This window comes from Myotis yumanensis, unplaced genomic scaffold (genome assembly GCF_028538775.1).
Source record: "Myotis yumanensis isolate MYYU_CA2020_CCGP unplaced genomic scaffold, mMyoYum1.0.hap1 SCAF_11, whole genome shotgun sequence".
Lineage (NCBI taxonomy): Eukaryota > Metazoa > Chordata > Mammalia > Chiroptera > Vespertilionidae > Myotis > Myotis yumanensis.
The window spans coordinates 30,553,047-30,578,695 of record NW_027223762.1 but is presented as its reverse complement, the minus strand read 5'-3'; the positions used below and the strand labels follow the sequence as shown (position 1 = coordinate 30,578,695).

Here is a 25,649-nt window from a genome sequence, read left to right as displayed (position 1 = left end):
AAATCCAAAAGAAATAGAAAGGTTGAGGATAATTGAGAGTGCCACCTTTTATAACTAAGTGTTCATCATTTCAGGCAGTTCCTTTATCAAATTCAGTATATCTATTTAAGTTACATGTTTTAAAAAAAAATTTTTATTCTCCAATAGGGAAGTTTGGTTGGTTTAGTGGATTATCCAGATGATGAAGAGGAAGATGAAGAAGAAGAAACATCTCCCAGGAAAAGACCTCGCCTTGGCTCATAAATACTTACTGTGGACCTCCTACATGTGGTCTCACTAAAATGCTGCAACTGTTCAATGAGCTGAAAATCTGAATCAGAAAGCTTTCTCACTTGAACTTACAAATATACAAGGAGTAGCAACAGACATTCGGTATATCAGCAAGGAGAGTTTACTTCTGTAAAAAAAAAAAACAGGCTTCCCAGAAATTTGATCGCTTGCTAGTAATTAAGGGGTTTGCCTTATAGGCTGACCAAAAAAAAAAAAAAGGTTAATAGCCAGAACCTGGGAGATAGCTTCTCAGCAAGGAAGCTCTCAGGTTTGGGGATGGTTTTAGGGGAGGGACAAGGTTGATAAAATAATATTAATACAGGGTTGCTCCAGGGAGGTATCAATGTAGAAACAATTATAAAACTTCAGTTGAAAACCCAACTTATATAATGGTGCTGGCCATGTTCTTTTAATCAGTTGCCTCTTTTTAAAAGAAATTTTTATGGAAAACAGATTCAACTATCATTTTAAAAAATGAAGCTGTTGAGACCATTTCTTTGAAGATTTAACAGAAATTCAGCCTTTCCATGTAGGTGGAGGGAAGTACACCCTGTATTACAGCACATGTTGAGTTTTCTACACCAGGAATTTTCGTATGTATTTTGATGAAAACAAGCTGGATTCAAAATGGACAGTTTTGTTAATGTAACTTGAAAATCAGCACTTTCGGAGATAACAGATGCCAAGAATCAGTACAATAGTATTCCAGAATGATTTTCTCCGGAAATGGAAGTAGATTGAACAGAATGTTTTCTACTGCCTACCAGTACAGTCTTTTGTGGAAGACATTTTGAAGTTACTTTCTGCTTTTTTAGTAAATGGTCTCTCCAGAGCTGCAGGCAATTTTTAAAGTGTAATTTATAAAGACTGACATACAAAGAACAGTGCTGAATTAAGCAGAATTTAATATCTAGAGACCATGTTCATCCAAGAAGTTACTTCATTGTCAGAGTCAGTATGCAGCACATGAAGCTTTTCCATAAACAAACAAGGGTGTAATATGAAAGCTGCTTTTTTTAAAAGAGTAAAAGCACATTCCATGTACGTAAATGATTTTAAAATAAGTTGAGGCAAACAGTTAAGAGGTTTTTATTTTTAGAACAAGCAAGTTAACTGTAAATATTTTAATGTTAGTTTGCTCATTTATGATCTGAGATAATGCTGAGGAAAAACATCCCCCTAACTACAACTTAATGCATTGGGGGAAAAATTAAAAATAGTAATTCCAGCTACTATCTTCAGGTCACCTCTGTAATGTGTTATGGGTCCATTTTTCTTGGAATAGTTTAAACTAAAGCAGTTTTCCCTGTTTTGGAGATTTTGTAGTTAATTTTAATTTTGGCTATTGTTTGGAAAAGATGGGCTGTCTGTGTAGATATGAAGTATAGTTTTTCCATAAAACAGATGTTTATTTTGTATTAAAAATACCACTGTACTTGTTTTACACCATTTGTATACATGTGGTGATATTAATGCTGAACTGTACAATTCAGGAATTAAAATGTGACCCTGTAATTCTATGATTGTTGTTTTTGTTTGATTTGTTGTAAATATAAGTTAACGCCATTTGAGATATGTCCATTTTACAATTAACTTTTGAAAGGCAATAAATTATCCATATTTATTATAAACCAGTAGGTCACACACCAGTCTGAATGAAAGAATTCTAAACAAACAAGGGTCAGCTGCACTTTAAATATCACCAACTCTACTTATATAAGGTGTGCCTCGGGCAAACAAAGTCCCAGCACAAAGCATCACAACATGGGGCTGTTACAATACCCTTTTTTGATTATAGGTACACATAATGAAAAAGACCTTCCACCTCATAAGGCAAGTGACTTAAGATCATTTGAACCACGATCAGTTGCATTACCATATGAATGCATTTTCTTTCAAACAAGTTTACACTTGACTTTTCCTGATTAAGTAGTTTTAAGTTCCAATAGGAAGTATTATCTTTATAGCTTATGAAGAGTTTAATTTTCCTTTCTGAAGAACTGTCATGAGTCCTAAACATTTAAATCATCATCGTCATAAAAACCTTTTCTTATAGCACAAATGTGAATTTTTTTAATTACAGGTTAACACTTTCCTTAGTTCATATGCTCATCCACAATGATATGAGAACAAGACTTAAAACAGCCCTTAAAAGAATAATTGTTTAGATACATGTTAGCTGCTCTTAAATGACTACCCTCAGGCAGAGCAGGGTTTGTCTACCATTACTGTCACTCAGTGAAGCAAGCCAGAGCCCACTTTTGTATGCACAGCCTGAGGTTCTCTTAAAATTATATCTGTAAATATGTATCAAATAAAAAACTATTTTTAATAAAAAAATAACATGAAACAGATTTCTGTGTTTTAATCACTAGTTTTTCCTCTTGTCCACTAATAAAAATGTAACAAATATAATTTAATACTGGTTTTCTCTGCAGGTTGAAGGTTTGTAACTAAACTTATTTTGGTATCCCTTTTTAAAAGTATTATAAGTCAAACCTCAGAAGTGGCCCATAAGTAGCAAAAGGGGCCGTTTGTGGGATGACACAACACAGAAGTTTCTGAAAGAAAAATCTCTTCTACATAGTCCCCAACTTATGGTGGTCCCCAACATATGGTGGTTCAACTTTTACTTTATGATGGTGCAGAAGTGATAAGCATTCAGTACAAACCATACCTCAAATTTTGAATTTCTATCTTTTCCCGGGCTAGTGACAGGTAGGCATATAGTCCCATGATATTGCACAGCAAGCCATGAGATCACGAGGATAAACAATACTACACTGTACTGTGTTGCCAGTGTTTTTTGGGTACTGTATTTTATGTTTTCACATCCCATAATGTCTATAAAACGCCCATCTAGCCCTAGCCAGTTTGTCTCAGTGGATAGAGTATCAGCCTGCCGACCAAAGGGTCTGGGATTCGATTCTGGTCAAGGGCACATACCTTGGTTACAGGCTCCTCCCTGGCCAGGGCCCTGGTCAGGTGCGTGCAGGAGGCAACCAATCAATGTGTTTCTCTCATTGATGTTTCTGTCTTTCCCTCTCTCTTCCACTGTAAAAAAAATAAAAATGCCCATCTGTGTCTCATGCTTCTGGTGAGAAGCAGAGGAAAGCAATACTCTTAACATGAAACTTAAGATAATTGCCCAACTGTAGTATAAGTGTTCTGAACACATGTAAGCAGGGCTAGGCTATGATGTTCAGTAGGTTAGATATAGTAAACACATTTTCAACTTACCATATTTTCAATCAGGGTATCAGGATGTAACCCCATTCAAGTAAAGGAGCACCTGTACTCTGGTTATCTGTAAGCTAAAAGACTACTGAAAACCATCAAGGATCCCTTCACATACAAAAGATCACTCATGACAGCATTCCCCTTCATGGGCTCAGTTGATTGTTCCTGTTATCTGTATTAATAGTAGCTTTTCTAGAAAGAATGAGTATTTTTAAGACACACACACACCACCTCATCTATTTTTCAAGTCCTGTTTGCTCCTGCCTCAAATGCAAGATGCTAAACACTATCTTAATACTGTACAAGATAACTACTCTTATCACTGAATTACCTTAAACCTGGTATACCCACAGCTACACTAACACCAGACTCACCCAATAGTATCCACACAGCAGCCACACATCTTTTTTAAAATGAACATTATGATCACATAACTTCTCTGCTTTAAAACTTTTCAGTGACCTCCCAGTGCCATAAGATTAAAATCCTCACGTCTACAAGGACCTGCAAATCAGTGTCCCACCTACCTCCAATTTCATGTTAACCCTCTCCATTCTATGTGTACTCCAACCATTCCGACAGCTCCTTAGTATGTGCTTTATTACTTCCTGCTGCAGGACCTGAATGGGTTCCCCCCAGCCCCCTTCTCCCTGCAATTAGCCTTCCAATCATCTTAAACATTGCTTTCTCAAAAAGGCATGGCAAGCCCTGCTTATACCACTGCACTTTTTCCTTCTAACATTGCTCTCTAGGCCTTCACTAGCCCCATAAAGGCAGAGACTCTATGAATCTAGTTAATTACTGTATCCTTAGTGCTTAGCACAGTGCTTAGCAGAAACAATAGGTAACCAAGTTTGAGTGAATGAACACACTATCAACTAGTTTTCTATACCTTCTCTCCAAGAAATATTATTCAAAAATTTATATTAAACTGCTCAGCATAAGTAGCTGTCTTCTCCAACCGCCCTTTACCTTAACTGTTCAATAAAACAGTAATAATGAGTTTGAATCTGTGTTTATAAACATAAGTATTTGAAACTAACAGGTTCAGTGTAAGGATTAAATAATTTATTTTTAAGAAAATTTCAATTTCTGTTTTGCTAAATTGGTTTTAAATTTATTTATTAATAACTTCTTCTTTAAGTTTCTCTGCAAGCAATCTCCTCTTTAGTAATGTTTGCATCTCCTCTGCTGTCATTTCTGGTTTCTCTGTCATTTCCTTAAATAAAAAGAAAAGAAAAAGAAAAAAGTTGGCTACAGTATAAGATGGGTTCATTTGTCGAAAATTCCCAACATACTGCCTTGAACAAAGAGCATTTTTAGTGAAATTTTTTTAAAAGTCACACATGGACTGAATTCCATAAATCTCTTCCTTATAAAATCTCTTCTTGGGGAAGCCTCTTAAAGGTGGTGGCTAGGATACTGATGCTGCTCTGTGGTAAAATATGTCAAAAGGCTCAGGTGAAATAGACTGCTGACCCTTACGCACTCAGAATAGGGCAAGTAAAGAAATAAGGACTGTATAATGAAACTGCTATCACTTCTACCTCACAAAATCCTCATTACATAACCATCCTACTTCCTAGAAAAGACAGAAGGCTCTACACTAGCAGGGAGGTTAATATAAATGGATCTACAAGCAATGTTGATTAGTAAGGCTTTCTTCCACATTATCTGATATTGAGAATCCCACCTCTAGATTTACTAGTTTTGACATACTAAGATCAGCCATACCTCTACCTCCCCAGCAGGTTTTCCCTTCTGTTCTGTATTTTGCATCTGCTTAGTCTTCATATCCTTTCTCATGGACATCAACTTATCTCTCTTCTGCTTGAGATAGTGCTCCCGTTGCCGCAGCTCTTCTGTTCCAAGTGTTGATAAATTCTGGGCCAAAAAAAGGAACTATTTTAAATTTAAGTTCATATAGTAAATGGCAAAGATATCTGATTGATTCAATTAGAAGTTTGAGCTCAAGATAACAAAAGTATATGACTGTTAACATTACTTGCTCCTAGTACTCTGTCATTTTGTTCATAGTTCTTAAAAAGTAATGTTACTTACTGCTATTGGCCCTTCAGTGCTTGCATATTCAAAGCCAGGAATCTTCAGGCCTTTTTGTGGGAGGGAAGATGTTTCAGGCAACATTTCCAGCTTTCCTGCCAAAGGTTCCACTGATGAGTTAGCAAAATGCACTTTCGCTTCTGGCAGTAGATAGAGACCAAGCAGAATATTATATTAAGTATTAAACTAGGTTCAGCAAAATGAGCTAGTGTTAATAACACTTGTTTTTTTCTCACACTCAATCAACACGCATTGATTCAGTGCCTGTACTGTACCAGGCACTGGGTAAGAACAATAAACATGGTCTCTGTCCTCAAAGACCAGTTTCTTACAAACAATGACATTTTAATACCAAATTCCTGCTGTTTGATACTACAGCTACAAAAAGATAAAATTCTCATCTAAAAATGAGAACTCCACTATAATGTAATACAAGATTGCTACATAAGCCAAATAAACAGTACTAAAATTCCAAACTTTTGCTCATGGATAAAAACAGTAAGTGAACCTATATTTTCAGAACTGTTAATGTAAAGCTATAATTTTTTGTAGAAGAGTAAATACCAATAATATCAATAAATTTTGTTTGTAATACATATTGAAGATAACTATAAACCTACCAACACATTAAGAAAATGTAAAGATTTTAAGAGAGACAATATGGCGGCGGAATAGACGAATGTGTCCCGAGCCTTGTCCCAGAGTAGATAGAACGAGCAACTAAAGGGAATAACATCCACCCCAAATTGGCAAAGTAGACACAGCTGGTGAGACAATTGGAAGCCGGGAAGGACAGAGGACGCCTGGAGAATGGTAAAATCAGGGATCTGGGCTGGAAAGAACTGCAAGACCTCCGAGCCCAGAGGGTCAGAGGGAAACCGCACGGGTAAATACCAAACCCGTATTATCTCAATTATAAAAGCTCTTTTAAACTGAAGTGTAAAAGAACACAAGATTTGAAGTCAGAAGACCAAGCAGGGTAAACACAGCTTAACCATTTAATAGTTTAGTGATTTTGGACAAGTGACCTAATTTCCTTAAATTTCTTGTTAAAAAAAGAAGGCAGCCAAAACCGGTTTGGCTGGGTGGATAGAGCGTCGGCCTGCGGACTGAAGTCCCAGGTTCCATTCCGGTCAAGGGCATGTACCTGGGTTGCAGGCACATCCCCAGTAGGAGGTGTGCAGGAGGCAGCTGGTCGATGTTTCTCTCTCATCGATGTTTCTAACTCTCTATCCCTCTCCCTTCCTCTCTGTAAAAAATCAATAAAAATATATTTTTAAAAAAAAGAAAGCAATATCATAATATCTACCTGACAGAGTTATGTTTTTATTTTTTAATTGAGAAAAGGATGTTTCTTTAAAACAGAAATCCATGATAAAATAAACTGAATTCATGATCATTACTCAATTTCTATTTCAGAATTACTTGTTTTCATATAAAGGAAATCAGAGCATATTGAAAGTGGATTTACTACATGTTCAACAATTTCATCTGCTAACATTTCCCACACAGAATCTCAGTGATTTTGCTTTCAACAACAGTTTCTGACTGAACATCTGGAAAAATTAGCTACCTCTTATTTTCAAGATGTGTTTTAATTCAATTGGAAAATAATATTATCATTCCAAGTTTAGCTTCTTACTTACCACATAATTGTGGTCAAGGGTGAGAATACCAAATGTTATATGAATACATTTTAGATGCTACAGATGTGGTACCAAAGGCCGGTGGCAGGCTTACTGCTCTGGGTTCCAGGTTTCACTTAGAAATTTGGGAACTATACCGTTTCTGTCAGCTGGGTATTTCCTACCAGCAATCTCTTTAGCTAAATTCACAAAGAACTTTAAATACCAATGGCCATTCAACACTCCGTCCCAGGGTTTTAGAAGGTTAAGTATGTCAAAGAAAGTTGCACACTCTTTACAATTTTATGTATTCATATTATTAGAGAAAGTTTAGTGACACATCAAGCTTACCTAAGGGTGGGTGTGCATCACGTTCACCATCCCCCTGGGAATTACTCATTTTTGCAGTTTCATCAGCATTCGTCGTGGATTCTTCTGTTTTAGCCTCTGATAACTTCAGGAATTCATTATACAATTAAAAAAACATTTTAGATTAATTTTTACTAATTCACTACTTAAAAAATCCAAAGACACTAGTTTTTTTAAAAAATTACTGTTCTGTTTTTCCAAAGTTTTTAAGATTTTTCCAGTAATTTATATCCTCCACTTTTTTAAAATAAGTTTTTATTTATTTCAGAGAGAGGAAGAGATAGAAACATCAATGATGTTTCAAAACTGAAGAAATCAAGGAGAGTGGGGAAGTAAAATATTTTTCTTAATCTTCTTTTATTCATAAAATTAAGGGGAATTTTAAAAAAGAATCCCCCAAAATATAAATGGCATTACAGTGTTTTGGAGTTAATAATGTAGTCTTTCTTGGAAATTTAAAGGTAGATTGTTGGATTAATTATAAAATTATAAAGTTAAGTATAAATGCTTAGAATTGCCAAGATAATATGAATACTTTTAGGAATGTGTAGTCCCACATAAGCTTAAATTTTAACAACAAAAACTAGGTTAACAATAATAAATACTTCTATTATATTAATATATTCTGTAGGCACCTGCTTTTTTCTCTTCCTTTCTTCCTCCTGGTCATATTCTTCTTTTGACTTTCTGAGATATATAAAATAAGGTAGAAAAGTAAATTTTCTTTTTTTGTCAAAGAAAAAATATTCAACAAGCAACATGCTAACCTAAGCTTATAATATGTGCAAGGAATTTTGGAAACAAAAATGAAAATAATTAAGCTTTGCTTAAATCAGTTTACATCAACTGAGAAAGATATACGTACGCTTATACAGCATACAGTTAGTAATATAAAATACAGGCATGCCCATTTCTTCTGGAAATGTCAATGACCTCTTGATAAAGAAAGATCAACAAGTTTAAAACTCTAAACCCAAATTTGAATGGAAAATCCCGTTAATATAGACTCTCTCTTTAGTTATAGCCCTCTTGATAAAATCCACTTCTCCCCTCATTCTACTCTTCCCAGTGGCACCTGAGCTATCACAAAGCTTTCCTAATACTATTATGCCAAAGCCTTTACAGCTTTTATAAGCTGCTGGGCCAGTCTGATTTAGGAAAATAGCCATCAACTCTCTTACGTGTTCATAACTAAGCTCTACTACTTATACAGTAGTACACACCCCTCAAAAACCCTTAGAAAATAACATTTAAAAGTACAGTGTTGATCAGTTTTCAGACCGTCAATCAACCAACAGAGGCAACCAGGGTAAGTCATAACTTTACCAGTCTTCTAAACCTAACACCAAACATCCTTATCTCTTCAACACTGTAAACTCAAAGCATTCTGTGTTATCTCGGGCTCCCCTTTGCCCCTGCCGTGGAATGTAGGCTCTGGCAGGAAAAGGCTGGGTTCACTGACACACCTGCCTCCCTCCCCACAACCACTCAAATCCCCTGAAATTAAGCAGTGAGTCCTAGAGCTCCTTACCATCAACCAGCCTCTCCTCCCTTCTGCCTTAGAGTAGGGGACAAGGTGAGTAGGTGGGGGTACAACAGGATGCTAGAAGATTTGTGGTTAGAGCCCTTCCTCTCTACAGGTGACACAGTGGATGCAGGCTTTTGCTATATATTTCTCACGGATTTAAAAATTAGGTGCTGAAACTGCCGCTCCAAACTTCCCATGGGGTCGGGGACAACAGGCCCAAGGGGGGGTGCGGGGGGAATGCCCCTTTAGTGAACTGCACACTCTGTGTCCGGCATTTGGTTGAGAATCATGTAACTGGGCCAAGGAAGAGAGGGGAAAGACAGTCATCTGGATAGGCACCTCCCACTGTCCTCTTCCCCTTGCAAGTTACCTGCCACTCATTCAGCTATTTGGTCTCTGGAGTCTGGATGTCTAGCCTCCTACTGTGAGACACATGGCTTGAGCCACCTCTGATACTAACATCCAAAAGCCATGGAGTTTCCTGGTCAGCTCAGGCCACTACACCCCTTTCCAGGCATGGATCTACTGCATCTTGTTCCAATTTAGCCTCCTATTCCCACCATGGAAGTAGAAGACACTCCCATTTGTGTTGATCTGGTATGAATCATCTGAAAATAATTTTTTCTGTCCATTAAGATATGTAATATATACATAGTTATAAACAAAATAAAATGACAAGTCATTTTCATGGTCTTCAGTAGAAAATTTAAATATTTTACTAGTTCAAAATATTTTGGGGGTGAAAAGCATATATACAAGTCATATTACAAAATTCTAGTGATTCACTCAAAAAATAATTAAAGAAGGATACCTAAGAACTTCCCTCAGGATTTTCATCTCTTCCTGTTCAAGATCACTGACCACATCAGAACCATCTGTTAAGCAGTCAGGTAATACACCTGTTCAAAACCAGACCACATGAAAGAACATCAACTCAACTGAAAACATTTATTTCTCACTATCCTAGTTCATCAAGAAGTACAAATAATTTATCAATATCTGTCACTTTAAAAAAGGTTCTAAACTATTATCTTTTTAACTATGGTCTTTTTTACTTCTTCTCCTTTCAGGTAATCAGCAGTTCCCAACCACCACCACCCCACCCCACCACCCCCCAAAAAACCACACAATTTTACCTAGAAATGTCTCTTATTTGTATTGCTTATTAAAAGTAACAATTATTATATATGGTAGTAAAAATTGATTTAAGCCAGAACCGGTTTGGCTCAGTGGATAGAGCGTCGGCCTGTGGACTGAAGGGTCCCAGGTTCGATTCCGGTCAAGGGCATGTACCTTGGTTGCGGGCACATCCCCAGTGGGGAGTGTGCAGGAGGCAGCTGATCAATGTTTCTCTCTCATTGATGTTTCTGGCTCTCTATCCCTCTCCCTTCCTCTCTGTAAAAATTCAATAAAACATGTTAAAAAAAATTAATTTAAGCTATTTTCTTTCATAATCACAACTAGCAGAGGGTATAGCATTGAACTCAGTAGGTTCCTACTAATGAAACTATGCTCTCAAAAGTATCCCTCAAAAGGGGAAAGAGTTTACAAATAAAATATAAAGTACTTTGTTAATTAAAATAGCATGTTAATACTCTTCAATCATATTACAACAAATGCTACTGAAAGGGGCCCTGCTTACTACATGCAAAAAAGCCTGGTGCTAAGCACTTAGGGGTAATATAAAGATGAATAAAACAATCTCTGCCCTTGAAGCTTCTATGCAAATATTGGGCTAATAACTATAAACCAGGGCAGTACCAACTGCAGCCCAAGGCAAAAAATAATTTATAGCAAGTAATTTTAAGTATTGATTTAATTTACTTTATTACCTATATCTTCTTAATAAGCAGGTAGGCTGGTAATAAGTGTTCTGTTCATATCTATAATTACATTCTCATAACATTAGCAGCATGTCTCAAATTTTTACCTTCTATTTTTCTGTCCACATATGACAATGGGCTTTTGGATCTAATCTAAATTAAAGTAGCTTTATTATTCTAATCCCCTTGTTGTTTAAATGCATTTTTAATTAAACTTTTTATTTTGAGATAATTACAGTTTCACACATGGTTGCAAGAAATAATACAAAGTGATGCTATGTACTCTTTACCCAGTTTCTCCCAATGGTAACATCTTGCAAAACTACAGTACAGTATCACAATCAGAAAACTAACATCTATATAATCCATTAATCTTAAGTGCATTTTTGCTAAATCAAAAGACATACAATTAGTATTCTCCTAATACATTTTGTAAGGAAAATAAAAAGAACAAAGGAAAGAATAATGTAGCAGTATGCAATTCTTCAAAACCATCAAAATAATGCTCTGATTTGCATTTCCCCAAAATTCTTTGAAAAGCTACAACAAAGAATCCAGAGAGCTTTTGGGTTTTTCTCATCACAAATACAATTTCCAAATGGTCTACAGATTTGAGTAAAATCAACATTGCTCTAAGGTCCTCAATCCCGGATCTAAATTATTAAAATTCTGCAGCACACCAAAAAAATATATTTTTTGCTGATCTGACAAAAAAAATAGGTATAATTTTGATTCATTCACATGGATGGCTATTGTTCTGTTGGCTGTTGTCATATTTTTATTTGTCAATCTAAGAGGAAAGAGTTCAGTGCCCCTGACTAAATAGTCAGGTATTGCATTTTTTTTCAATTCTTGCGGCACACCAGTTGAAAATCACTGTTCTAAGGGATTGAGTCTCTACTCACATGAGACAAATTAGAGGAGAATCCACAAGGGCCCTGCAACATTCTATTGTTGAGAAACTCTATGGTTGCATGTTCCAGACCCTTAGAAGCACACAGTATAACTGACCTATAGCTCTCATACCTTGGAGAAACAATCAAAGAAAAGGTACTGCTGCCAACCCATTAAAAAGTACATAGGCATGGTAAAGAATATCAGTGGCAATCTATTGAGCAAAGGAACACATAGGTTATTAAGGTCAGGTTATGCCCTATAACAGTAGTTCTCAGTGTGGTCCCAAGGCCAGGAGCTTTAACATCATCTGGGAACTAGTTAAAAATGCAAAGTTTTAGGCCCTACTCCAGACTTACTGAATCAGAAACTGAGGGACATATGTATTTCTACAAGCTCTCCAACGGCTTCCAATGCTTTAATCCCACAAGTGCCCCGACCAGGGTTGGGGATTGAGCCTGCAACCAAGGTATGCACCCTTGACCAGAATTGAACCTGGGACCCTTCAGTCCTCCGTCCAACGTCCTATCCACTGAGCCCAACCAGCTAGGGTTAGAAACCAGTTTCTACATTGGTTTCCTAATGTCCTAACAATGATAAACCAGAGGAAGGGTAGTCACATTCTCTCATCTGTAACTACAACTGTGATCACTCAAAAATACTGAATTTCATAAACTCTTTGGCTGGACAGAAAAATCAAGCTCTCTGAAACCTAAATCATCCTTCCATCAAATTCTGGTCTGCATTTGAAATGTAAAATATGCACTGATCAGGAAGTCTACACTCTTGAATCTCTTAAGTCGGCCATAGACTTTCAAACTTGGAATAAATATAAATATAAAGGCAGCTACATTTAAGACTTGGAATAAATATAAAGGCAGCTACATGTTAGAATCAGCATAGTCAAAATTGCAAAAAAAAAGTGCATTTAGCACTTAGATTTCTAAAGTCAACATTTTACCATTTCTCTCTTGAATTATTCGAATGGCTTGCAGCTGCATTTCAATGTTTTTCTGGACCATCATTGCTTTAAAGATAGTAAAATCTTCTGCGGCCAACACAGGTTGCAAAATGGCCTGTGGAAAGAAATCTGTAAGTTAAATTCACATTTTAAAACTACATGCATTTATTTATTGCACTTCTTAGACAATGCATTTTCATCAACATTGAGGCAAGACCTACCAAAACAAAAATTACAACTTGCTAAAGGCTCAGATGATGTTAGCATTTTTTAGCAATAAAGTATTTATTAATTAAAGTATGTACATTGTTTTTTTACACATAAAAACAGCATGTGAATTTGTTTTTCTGCCTAAATAATCTATTTGGTTATATTCTGTCGCTTGAAATGTACTGTTTAATGATAAATCATTAACTACAATATGATCCCTTAATTAATAAAAATACTCATTTAAATAAAAGTAAATCCCAAAAAATGGAATATGACAAGTAAGTGTAATATGTTATTAGTAATGTGAGAATGCAATTGTAACTGTCCTATATGTAGAAAGTTTCATGAAAGAGGTAGAATTAGAAATTAAGATGTAAAATCCTTTTCTGGCTAAAACTGAAGTATAACAAATCAGAAGAAAATAAATAAAGGTGTCTACCCCACAATACCCAAATTAACATTTCCTTAACGACAGAAAACTACCGTTATATCAAAGAACAAAACAATTCCCAAGCTAACCAATAAGAAGTAGAATAAAATTTGAAAAGTGTAAAAACCCAAACGAAAACACTCAGATGTGATCCATGTTACTAAAATCTTATTTCAAGTTCTATATGATATTGTGGAAAAGCTAATCACACAAAATTGTGGAGAGGCAATGAAGGGTGTGCTATTATTGTTCACCAGGTAGGTGGCAGCAAGGTCAGACACCTTAACAAAAGCGCCATCAAAGAGCTCTTAAGCTAAGAGGAAGGAGCCCTTCCCAGAACAATCAGCTCACATCCTAGACTCCCCCAGTATCCTATCTAATAAAAGACAAATAGGGTAATTAACCGTACCTCCGATACGCTTCCCATTGGCTAATCAGGGTGATATGCAAATTAACTGCCAACCAAGATGGCGGCCGGCAGCCACGCAGCTGAAGCGAACAGGAGGCTTGCTTGCTCCAGTGATGGAGGAAGCCAAGGTTCCCCGCCTGCCGTGGCCTGGCTCTGAGCCTGAAAGCAACAGCTCCGAAAGCAACTATGTTTCAATTATAGAAGCTAAACAAACCCCAGATACCTGCTTTCAGCAGCCGAGGCCTCAAGCTGGAACGGGGCCTCAGAGCTGGAGCCAGCTCTCAGCTCCAGTGACAGCCATAGAAAGTAAATAAATCCCAGAATAAATTAAAAAAAAGAAAAAAAGGAGAGGTTGGGAGTTTCTGTCGCCCACCAGCCTGAAAACGGCCCTTAGCCCCTCACCCAGACTGGCCAGGCACCCCACCCTGAAGGGGGTGCGACCAGATGCAAACAGCCATCAGCCCCTCATCCAGGCTGGACAGGCACCCAAGCGGGACCCCCACCCTGATCCGGGACACCCTTCAGGGCAAACCAGCCGGCCCCCACCCATTCACCAGGCCTCTATCCTATATAGTAAAAGGGTAATATGCAAATTGACCCTAACAGCAGAACGACTGGGAATGACTGGTCACTATGACACACACTGACCACCAGGGGGCAGATGCTCAATGCAGGAGCTGCCCTCTGGTGGTCAGGACACTCTTACATGGGGAGCTCTGCTCAGCCACAAGCCAGGCTGACGGCTGCCAGTACAGCGGTAGTGGTGGGAGCCTCTCCTGCCTCCTCAGCAGCGCTAAGGATGTCCGACTGCAGTTTAGGCCTGCTCCCCGCTGGCAAGTGGACATCCCCCAAGGGCTGCCAGGCAGCCAGAGGGATGTCTGATTGCCACCTTAGGCCCAATCCCCCAGGGAGCATGCCTAAGCCAGCAAGTGGTCATCCCCCGAGGGGTCCCAGACTTCGAGAGGGCACAGGCCGGGCTGAGGGACAGCCCCCCCAAGTGCACAAATTTTTGTGCACCAGGCCTCTAGTAGCAAAATAAAGTGCAAACGTAGCTCTCTGTGACAATTATAGAGTCAACTATAGGAAAAATGTTTCTTTTCCCTTAAATTAAATAACACTATTTGAAAGGCCCAAGGCAGAGATGGCAAATAGGCTTCATCTGTGTTTGAAAGTTGCAGCCCAGAGCTCAGTAATTGTGGGCAGCCTCTGATAGATTAGTGATGTCTACCAGGGCCTCTTTATGGCATTAAGGCACTACATAACTTTGTTCTGGGGCTTCCTAGACTTCTTATTAGTAATATCAAATACTTTAACCTCATCACTAACAAACACTTGCAGGGCACTGCTATTGAGGGCAATGTGTCAACTAGAGCTTCTTTTAGCAAGTCAGTTTGAGTTGATACTTAAAAGCATAATGCATGGCTTCTCAAAGTGTGTTTTAAGAATACAAGAAGGAGGGGTTAAGTGCATATTCCTAAACCCTACCCTAAACATAATGAATCTAAATTTCTGAAGGATGGGTGCCCATGTATCTCCCCAGATAATTCTTATAATATTAAAGTCTGAGAGCTACTGGTACATTGGTGAAAAAATGAGGCCTTGACATCAAAAGCCTCTACTATCAGCTCAATTTTAGGTAAACTTAAAACTGCTCTAAGAAAGTCTATTAATTTTTTAAAGTCTTACACAAAATATTGTTAATTACCCTGTGTGTATTTTTAGGAAATGAAAGTTACACCACATATGTTATCTTTTCAATGATCCAAGTTATTGAGGGGGAAGTATAATTTTCCCAAATTACTAGTATTATAAATATTAATGTAATAATAGTATATTAATAATAATATAATATAGCATTAATGTCTTTCTTATAAATGTCAAGAAAATCAGGTGAATAAACAAAAACGAAAGCAAAAAATAGTTTGCCTCTTGCCATATAGAAGTCCCTTGTTTTGGCAATACATTGATATCAATTCTCACCAAAAAAAATCACAAGCAATGAAGGAAGCCACTTTTGCCTATTTCAATTGGAAAATAGCACATAATTAGTAATATTACTGAAGACAAGTGAAATAATATCTCTGTATTTATTATACTGCCATAATTTTCTAAACTATTTAGAAAGATAATCTAAGTCATAAGCATTTTTATTAAAGAAACCACACATATAAAACAGAAAAACATGCTCTTAAAAAGTCTTTTTTTTTTTTTAACTAGAGTTCTTCATTTCATTGGGGTCATTAGACCCCTTACCACTCCTGCTGACTTTAATACACAGAATATTCCAGGACCAGTGGTTTAGGTCTAAATGATAACCAAACCAGGTAAAAAGAATCTTTCAAGTTGGCTTTAGCAATACAACACAATGGGAACTGGAAACTGATTTAAAAATCAAAATCAAACTAAAACAAAATAAAAATTACCTCCTAAAATTATCCAGGGTGCCCTAACCGGTTTGGCTCAGTGGATAGAGCGTCGGCCTGCAGACTGAAACGTCCCAGGTTCGATTCCGGTCAAGGGCATGTACCTTGGTTCGGGCACATTCCCAGTAGGGAGTGTGCAGGAGGCAGCTGATCGATGTTGCTCTCTCATTGATGTTTCTAGCTCTCTATCCCTCTCTTCCTCTCTGTAAAAAATCAATAAAATATATATTTAAAAAAATAAAAATAAAATAAAATTATCCAGGGCAAGCAATTGGTTTCTTGAATTCATTCTTAGGCACCCCATTAACATAATGGAATTACCTTCTCTTATCTTATGTATGAAGATTATATGATTGCCCTGGCCGAGTAGCTCAGTTGATTAGAGCATCCTCCCAATACATTAAGGTTGCAGGTTCGATACCAGATCAGGGCAAGAATCAACCAATGACTGCACAAATAGAACAACAAATCCATGTTTCTCTTTCTCTCTCTCTCCCTCCCTCTCTCTCTATACAATAAATAAAATTTTTTTAAAAGATTATATGATTGCTGCAAAGCAATATGTAACATACTTTGAGCTATTTTTCTGATAACAGTGACAGACTTAGCTGATTCAATCATGTTGATATTCAGTATCTGGTGCTAAGAGTTTGCCCCAAAAGAGAATAAAGCTAACTAGTGCACATGGGGATTGAACCCATGACCCTGGCCTGATTAACACAGTGCTAATCAACCACCAAAATAGCCACAGATAATTAAGAGGCGCTTCCATATACACCACCCTTATATATGTCAGGTATTGTGCTAAATGCTTTACGAACATTGCCTCTGAAATTTCACAAAAATCTTTCAAAGTAGATACTATCCATATTTTATGGGTATGGAAATTTATAATCAGATTGGATAAGAAAGGAAAACTAAAATAACTTTTGTCTGAGGTCTTAGAGCTACTAAATGAAAAATTTATGACTTAAATCAAGTTCTGTCTGTGTCAAAAGGCTTGAGTCCTTGTACCAATCAAATCCAGATAAATCAAAAGGTGTTGTATAATAGAACAAATGAGAAAGATGTGTTACTCTTGATCTGAAAGCAATATTTTAAAATTCTGGACACCTTCATTCAAATAATTTAAACTTACCCTGATAACAAAAACAAAAGATGGATGTGTCTAATATTACTTTGAACATCTTTATTCAAGAAATATTCCAGAAAAACAAGGAAAATAAAAACAAATACCAATGTCGTAAAAATAAATTTAAATACTACTTAATAAGTTTCAAATTCTTCCTATTTCACAAAAAGGAGAAGAAAATAGTGTCTATTATTATTCCTTAAACTAAAACTATAGTGCATCTAGAACAAAAGCTACTGCTGAACTGTAAAACAACTTTTGTTTTTTATAATTATTAATCAACAAAATCATGTTTGCTTACATTAGTGTTGTTATATCAATAGCATTTAATATTTCTTTAAATGTCATGTGATATTAAAGATTTTCTATCTTTAGAATCAGCGGTGATCATTCAATGAGCAAAAGTTGTGCAAAAGAAAACTGAAGCAGGACGTGCTAAACAGTAGTTAAAGCAAGCTCTTCTAAGCCACAATAAAGAGATAATTTAAGTTAACAATAATTTATTAAGAACTACCTATTAGGAATTAAGTTCTCATCTCTGTGATAGATACTGGGAATGCAAAGATACTTAAAACAGCTCAAAGGACTTACAATCTAGTAAAGCAAACAGAGTTGTAAGAAACTATAAATAAAGACAGAATACCAAAAAATGTAAGTGCCCAGTGAGGCACAATGAGTGTTAGTCAGACTAGAAGGTTCAGGAAACCTGCCTTAAAAGAAGAAAATTTAAGCCAGGCCCTGATGATGAGGATTTTTCTAGGTAAGGAAAGGATGGTGGCGTGGGGAGGTGGGAGCCAAATATTCCAAAGTAAAGGAATAGCATAAGCAAAGTCACTTACAAGCGCAAGTGGCCTGAAATGACTGTAGTGCATAATGTATTGGAGAACTACAGCAGGAGAAGAAGGCTAAAAATATCATTTGGGGTCACATCATAGAGAATCCTAATTACCATCTCACTGAGGAATTATCATCTGGTAGATGCTGGGAAGCTAAAGCAACTCTTTCAGAAGAAGGCTACTTGGTAATAGTAATATATCCCGATCCTCAGCCTCTGAGCAAGAGGCTCTCAGGTGGGGGCCTGGGCTGGTATCCTGATTCAACTACCTACTTAGCTGTGGACTTTGCACTAGTTGTTTAATGTATTTGTGCATTCGTTTTCTCAGTTCTAAATGGAAGTAAAATATTTCTTAAGGAATATCAGGAAAATTAAATAAAATAATACATGTCAAGTGCCTAAAACAAGCAACAAACATCAGCCCTCAATAAATATTAGTTATAAATTCACATGATACCTACTTCAGCCCAGCACTGCAGAACTAATAAGATAATAAAAGTAGTTCCAAAAGAAGGAAGCCCCAGGAACTGTGTTCTGTGGATTTACTAGATTAAAAAAGGAGCAACTACAAAACTGTCAGTGACCTATTTTATTCTAAATTCAGAAAGTTCTTTTTTAATTGCATCAGTTCATTAATGCCTCAAATTATCATTTCTCAAGGTATTTATAAAAAAGAACTCATATGCGATGACTTACTACAATGTCAAGAATAATCTTTGACAATCAAACATAGCAAATTTAAGTGAAACCCTTTTTTGGGTCATTTTTGTCAAAACCATAAGTTATGGAATAACATGAAAGCAAAAACCTGTGATGTCCGGGTCTTTGCAAGAGGAGAAGTGCATGCTTCTTGAAATTGATCTTCATTAATTCCAATTTCTTTGAGATAACCTTCTAACAGCTTTTCAACCTAAAAAGAGAAAGTTTAACTTTTGTAATTTACATAGAAAAATTCAAAACGATAGTTTTCATGTTAAGTATGAGTTTAAGAGTATAATCAGCCGAAGCCGGTTGGGCTCAGTGGATAGAGCGTCGGCCTGCGGACTGAAGGGTCCCAGGTTCGATTCCGGTCAAGGGCATGTACCTGGGTTATGGACACATCCCCAGTAGGAGATGTGCAGGAGGCAGCTGATCGATGTGTCTCTTTCATCGATGTTTCTAACTCTCTATCTCTCTCCCTTCCTCTCTGTAAAAAATCAATAAAATATATTTTTTTTTAAAAAAGAGTATAATCAAATGTTTGTTTGTAATTATTAATCTACATAAAATTATACTACATGAGAGTGGCAATGTTTTTCACTGAAAAAACAAACAACAAAAAATTAAAAATTTTCACAGAGTATCTAATGAAATTTTATTTCTTCTACTGAAAATAACTGAAGTCAAGATTATGAAGTTTAATGAGGTACAAATCTTCTGCTACCCAGAGGAGTCATTTTTAAAAATCACAAGACAACTGACTAAGTTAATAACACTTCCCAGGATGCATCAGCAAAAGAAGAATAAAATTTAAAGATTAGATGCAAGGTTCCTTTACATAGTCATCCTAAACCATTCCTTAGATTATAGAGTAAAAGAGATATGAAGTCATAAGAATGAGATGCTTGCCGAAACTGGTTTGGCTCAGTGGATAGAGCATCAGCCTGCAGACTGAAGGGTCCCAGGTTCGATTCCGGTCAGGGGCATGTGCCTTGGTTGCAGGTGTATCCCCCGTGGGAGATGTGCAGGAGGCGGCTGATCGATGTTTCTCTCTCATTGATGTTTCTAACTCTATCTCTCTCCCTTCCTCTCTTGTAAAAAATCAATAAAATATATATTTAAAAAAAAAAAAAAAAGAATGAGATGCTGAAAGAACCCTTGGAGCCTGATGCAACTAGTAGTATTACTAGGATAGATTGAATTTTTTAAAGAATTAGGATGAACAATTCCATATTTTAATTTATCTTTTAAGTTTATTTAGTTATTCATTTTGTATTTATTTTTGTCAATCCTCACCTCAGGATATTTTTCCATTGATTTTTAGGGTGAGTGGAAAGGAGGGAGAGAGACAGAGAGAAAAAAATATCTATGTGAGAGATACACATTGATTGGTTGCCTCTGAGATAACATGGCTTTGACAAGAATCGAACCCAAGACCATACAGCCGACACTCTATCCACTGAGCCAAACCAGCCAGAACACCATTTTTTAATTTAGAAGAGCTAAAATTAATATTAATCTAATTACCTTTAAAAATCAGTAAAAAATATAAATAAAAGTACTTACTAGTTCTTTGTATTCCTGATGAATCTCTGTATAGGTCAATTTGCTTTCTTCTTCATCATCAAAAACTAAATTGAAGATAAAATATTGCATAAAAAATAAATGATATCATTAATGCTACTATAAAAGTCTACTCCTTATATCTTACAAATAGATACTTGTATATGTACTTACAAGTATATACTTATACATACACTAGAGGCCTGGTGCACTGGGGAAGGGGGGTCCCTCAGTCCGGCCTGTGCCCTCTCGCAGTCCGGGACCCCTCGCTCCTTACCGCCCACCTGCTCACTGTTCCTTACCACCCGGCTTGCTGCTCCTTAGCGCTGCCGTGGAAGCAGGAGAGGCTCCCACCACTGCCGCTGTGCTCGCTAGCCGTGAGCCCAGCTTCTGGCTGAGTGGCGCTCCCACTGTGGGAGCCTACTGACCACCAAGCAGCAGCTCCTGCATTGAGCGTCTTCCCCCTGGTGGTCAATGTGCATCATAACAACTGGTCATCTGCTTAAAGATTGCTTAGGCTTTTATTATATATCCTAGAGGCCTGAAGCATGAAATTTGTGCAAGGGCCTTGGCATCCACCACCGCTGTGGCCGGGGGCCTCTGCTGCCTCTGCCTCAGCCCCCGCCTGCTGCAGCTTTGTCCAGAAGGAAGGATGTCCAGTCTAATTAACACATTATGCTTTTATTATTATAGATACCATACAGGCATGGGCAAAAGTAGGTTTACAGTTGTGAGTATGTGAAACAGAGTTTACTACTATATTATTATTTATTATTGTATTATTTTCCATATGAACTGTAAACCTACATTTGTTTGCCCACCCCTGTATGTATCTGTGAGTCCTAGATCTTTTTACCTTTACCTGGCCTCCCCGGTCCCAACTTCTTCAAGTCATTATATATACACTAGAGGCCTGATGCACAAAATTAGTGCACGGGTAGGGTCCCTAGGCCTGACTGGCAATCAGGGCCAATCAGGTTCCCCCCCTCCCCACCTCCTCCTTCCCTCACTCCCTCAGTGCCACCTCAGTGCCCCGCCGTCACCACTGGTGGCCCACCAAGGTCCCCACTTCCCCCTGTGGTCAGCACACGTCATAGCGAGCAATCGAACTCCCGGTCTCCCAGTCGAATTCCCGCAGGGACACTTTGCATATCAGTCTTTTATATAGAGAGATTACATATATAGATAGTACTAACTGTAAACAAGTTATTTTTCTTACTTAAAATCTAATTCATATGTAAGACAAACACTAATTTGCTACTTTTCAATCAATAATATAAGGCAACAATTTCTTTATAAATTTTTAATGGAATATTATTGTTAACAATTTTTAAACAATAATTCTTTCACAACGGGCTCCATATTTTATAGTACTGGACCTTTGCTGATTAAAATTTTACTGAAAAGCTACTAGACCATTTTTGTTATCTATAAATCAATAATGAAGTTAAATAGAACCAAAACAAATTGTTTAACTGAATGATCATATGTGTGAAACAATGTAAATTAGAAAGACATATTTTCCCTCAAAAAGCTAACAATCTAATTAGAGAACCAGGGCAAATTCAAGAATTGTAAACAATAAACTTATTTACACACACACACCCCATCTTTCAAAAATACAAAACTAACTTCTGTAATTTTTTATTTAAGACTCTCGAATGATTGCTCTTTGCCTAGAGAATAAGTACAACATCCTTAGAAGGCCAGACAAACCCCTCCAAGATTGGATCCCAAGCCTCATCTCCTACCACTCCAACACCCAATCTTTGCACTCTTAATAATACAATTACTTGGAATACCACCAAATACAGTGCTTTGAATCTAATGCCTTTACTCAAGCCAGTCCTAGATCTTTTTGCCTTTACCTGGCCTCCCTGGTCCCAACTTCTTCAAGTCATTATAAGTGGCACACACTTCATGACCTGCTACCCTCTCCTAGCTCCTAGGCTGGTTAGATACCGTCCTCTGAACCCTTACAATACAGCACCATGTCCCTACCTTTATTATAACACCTGTCATTTTGTATTTAAATCCCATTTACTTGCCTGTCTTCCCCACTTCTTAAGCACAATAATTGTGTCTTATTCATCTTTTTATCCCAGCTTCTGGCCCAAGGACACTCGATAAGTGTTCGTCGAAATAAATGCTGATATCACCAAGTTGTACAAAACTAATCTTTCTCCTAAACGAGGTCAGAATTCCACATGCTTTATCAGTTTCAACAGCATTTTAAATTCTTTAAAAGAGCACAAATGCAAGTTATTTTTCATTTCTTTAAAAAAATTGCCTGTAAAAACAATATGTAATAAATGCTATTTGAATTTTTATTATGGTGATGAAAAGATTCAGTGGTCAAATTAAACTTCCTCTCCACCACATTCATGGAATCTGAGGCTTGAAAGGACTCTTCAAAGGGCACCCAGGATAACCAACCATTTGGTAGTTGAAATCCCCCTCAAGTTGCTGTCAGATCCATTCAAACCCTAGTGCCTGGGGAGCTCATCACCTTCTCAGGAAGGCTAACTTACCTGGGATGCATTGCCTTATGAAGCACTTCCGTCATAGAAATGTGTTTCCCTGTAGCTGGTACCCACTGAGCCTAGCTCTAACCCACTGAACCTCACAAAACAAGTCTCATCCCTCCAACATAAGACACAAGTTCAAATGACTAATGGATTACTACCATCAAAGTCTTGTCCAGCTAAACAACCAGGACAACAGTTGGGCATTCATCTGTATGACAGGTTTCTGGTTCCTAATGGGCTCCAATTTGTCTCCAAGGACTGAACGCAGAACTCCAAGTGGGAACTGATCAGAACCTGGGGGTGACCTGCCCTCACAGGGAACAGTACGCCACGTTTATGTACCTCATTGGTTTGAAACCCCCACCAACGCCACCCCTTTTTGGTAAAGCTGCGAGCCAGAGCTCAATTCAGTAAAGGGAATACGGGCCACCAGAATCACCGGTTCTGCGCCTGCAGTATTCACATGCCCCTCTTTGCGGTCAATTGTGGGGATCAGGCCCAACTCAGAGGCAAACTGACGCCTTCCTTCCTCCCCCCCCCCCCCCCCCCCCCCCGCCCCGGCTGCCCAAGCCCCTGGGGAAGTGGCGGAAGAAGCCCCCTCCCCCCGCCAAGCAGTGCACCTGCCCAGACCAGAAACGTGCAGGATGCGGGGAGAGACCAAACCCGGGATTAAAGTCTAATGCGTGTTCTTGGGCCCAGAGGGAGGAGAGTCTCGGTCCCGTTTTCAGTTCTGTCACAGACAACACTGGCGTGGTGACAGCGAAACCGCCTACACACCCAGCTCTCAACCTGGCGGATAGAGTTTGGAGACTGGGGAGATGGAGATGGTTTGTGGGGACCACCTCCCTGTCGACTGCTGGTGCGAGAGCGGCAAGAACGGAGGGTCAGTTCGGGCTCGAGTGTTTTACCTTCACATTTCTGCTCCACAAAATCCAAGATGGGGATGGACCAGTCCGGGCCCCGCAGGAATCCCGCGATGCTCTCCACCACCCATTCTACCTCGTCCTCTTCCTCCGCAGCCATCCCGCCGGGCGGAGCGCCGCGGGACCTTCGGCCAGACCCCCGGCGCCAGTTGAGGCCCTTCGACCGCAGGGAGCTGAGAGCAGATGGGTGAAGAACTGCCCCCGCAGTGGCCCTGTCACCTGGATGATAGCGACGAACTAGTTAACGTAAAATGGTCGCTATGGCAACGCCAGCGCTCCCCGCAGCCGTCCGGAAGTGAAGCCAGCTTCGCGGGGAGCCTGCGCATTTTAGAGAGGGGCATTGAAGAACGTTTCCTATTGGCTAGAAAAGAACAGTGGCGGATCCAAGATAGCCTTCCGCCCATTGGTCCGGCGTTGCTAGGGCTGAGAGTAGACGTGTAGTCATTGGCTGGCGGTCCTAGCGGGACTCTCCACGTTCCCTCTTCCGAGAAGTGCGTGGAGCCGAGGCTTGGAAAGGAGGTGGTGGGGTTCCTGCAGGGACCGGCCTCCAGCCGAAAGGGCTTTGAACCCAACTAAGTGCCAACCATTTGCAAATGTGCAGGCCCAGAAGCATTAGTAATTAAAGGGTTGTTTACCAGACTTGCTGATTGGCTCTGCAGTTTTTGCCTCTTGTAGCTCCAAGCGGGTCTTGACCTTTCATGCATAGATAGAAAAAAAACTAAAATTAGGAGCTTTTCAAGGGCAAAATCAAAGTTATTCATTTAAGTAAGTGTTTAAGTAACCAATAACATCAAATCAACTATTAGAGGGGTGTTCATGGTCAAGGTGCTTGGAGTCCCAGAATGTCTTCAAACAACATTATATATTTGTATTAGAAGAGACATAATATATGTACAGTTATGGAACTTTTAAAAATTTTAATATATGGTCACAATTTCATATAAAACTATAAAATCCTTTCTTTACAGCTGCATAGTATTCGATAACCTACCATTCAATCCATTTTTATTTCCCTTGTGTATATACATACAGTATCTTACATGGATGCATAAATGTGATCATTAGTGTGCAGTTTTTTTTTCTTTTCTCCCTCCCTGATGTGGGTGTACTGTGCCATTTTTCCCTTCTACAAATTGCTGAAATAAAAATCTTTGTTTCTTTAGAACATGGTTTTAATGACTATTCCAAGGGGTAGATTCCAGCAGAATTGCTAAATGAAAATTGATATACTTTGATTTGACCAATTCTCAATTGCTGGATGAAATTCAATTTTTTAAACTTATAAACAATTCTATAATGAACACACTTGCACATATAGTTTTTAACCCATCTCATTTCCTTTGAATAAAGTCATTCTCATTCTCGAAGGGAAAGGTAAAATTACTGAACCCTTTTTTTTTATTCTCACCCGAGAATATAGTAGTATGTATTGACTTGAGAGAGAGAGAGAGAGGATATGAGAGGGAAATATCAATGTGTTGCCGCTCTAAGTACCTGGAAGGGGATCAAACCGCAATCTTTTTTTTTCTAATATATGTTATTGATTTTTTTACAGAGAGGAGGGGAGAAGGATAGAGAGTTAGAAACATCGATGAGAGAGAAACATCTATCAGCTGCCTCCTGCAGACTCCCTACTGGGGATGTGCCCGCAACCAAGGTACATGCCCTTGACCGGAATCGAACCTGGGACCCTTGAGTCTGCAGGCCGATGCTCTATCCACTGAGC

At 38.2% G+C, this 25,649-nt stretch overlaps 2 protein-coding genes across 3 annotated transcripts in view; one reads left to right on the top strand and one right to left on the bottom strand.

The window, feature by feature from the left end:
* Positions 1-447, top strand: part of PPP4R3B (protein phosphatase 4 regulatory subunit 3B) — a 48,372-nt gene extending 47,925 nt beyond the window's left edge. For both annotated transcript variants that reach the window (XM_070429240.1, XM_070429239.1), the window contains exon 16: positions 148-447. In XM_070429240.1, coding sequence (XP_070285341.1) covers positions 148-243 — 96 coding nt within the window. In that variant the 3' untranslated portion in view covers positions 244-447. The remainder of the gene's footprint in view (positions 1-147) is intronic.
* A 614-nt stretch (positions 448-1,061) lies between these two features.
* Positions 1,062-24,193, bottom strand: CFAP36 (cilia and flagella associated protein 36). Its single transcript, XM_070429241.1, has 10 exons — positions 23,909-24,193; positions 20,476-20,540; positions 19,019-19,120; positions 12,772-12,886; positions 9,905-9,992; positions 8,201-8,252; positions 7,548-7,650; positions 5,572-5,711; positions 5,245-5,394; positions 1,062-4,729 (listed from the first exon to the last, which is right to left on the bottom strand). Exons 1-10 carry the CDS (start codon positions 24,021-24,023, stop codon positions 4,628-4,630), a joined length of 1,032 nt encoding a protein of 343 aa, XP_070285342.1. The 5' UTR covers positions 24,024-24,193; the 3' UTR covers positions 1,062-4,627.
* Between the last annotated feature and the right edge of the window lie 1,456 nt (positions 24,194-25,649).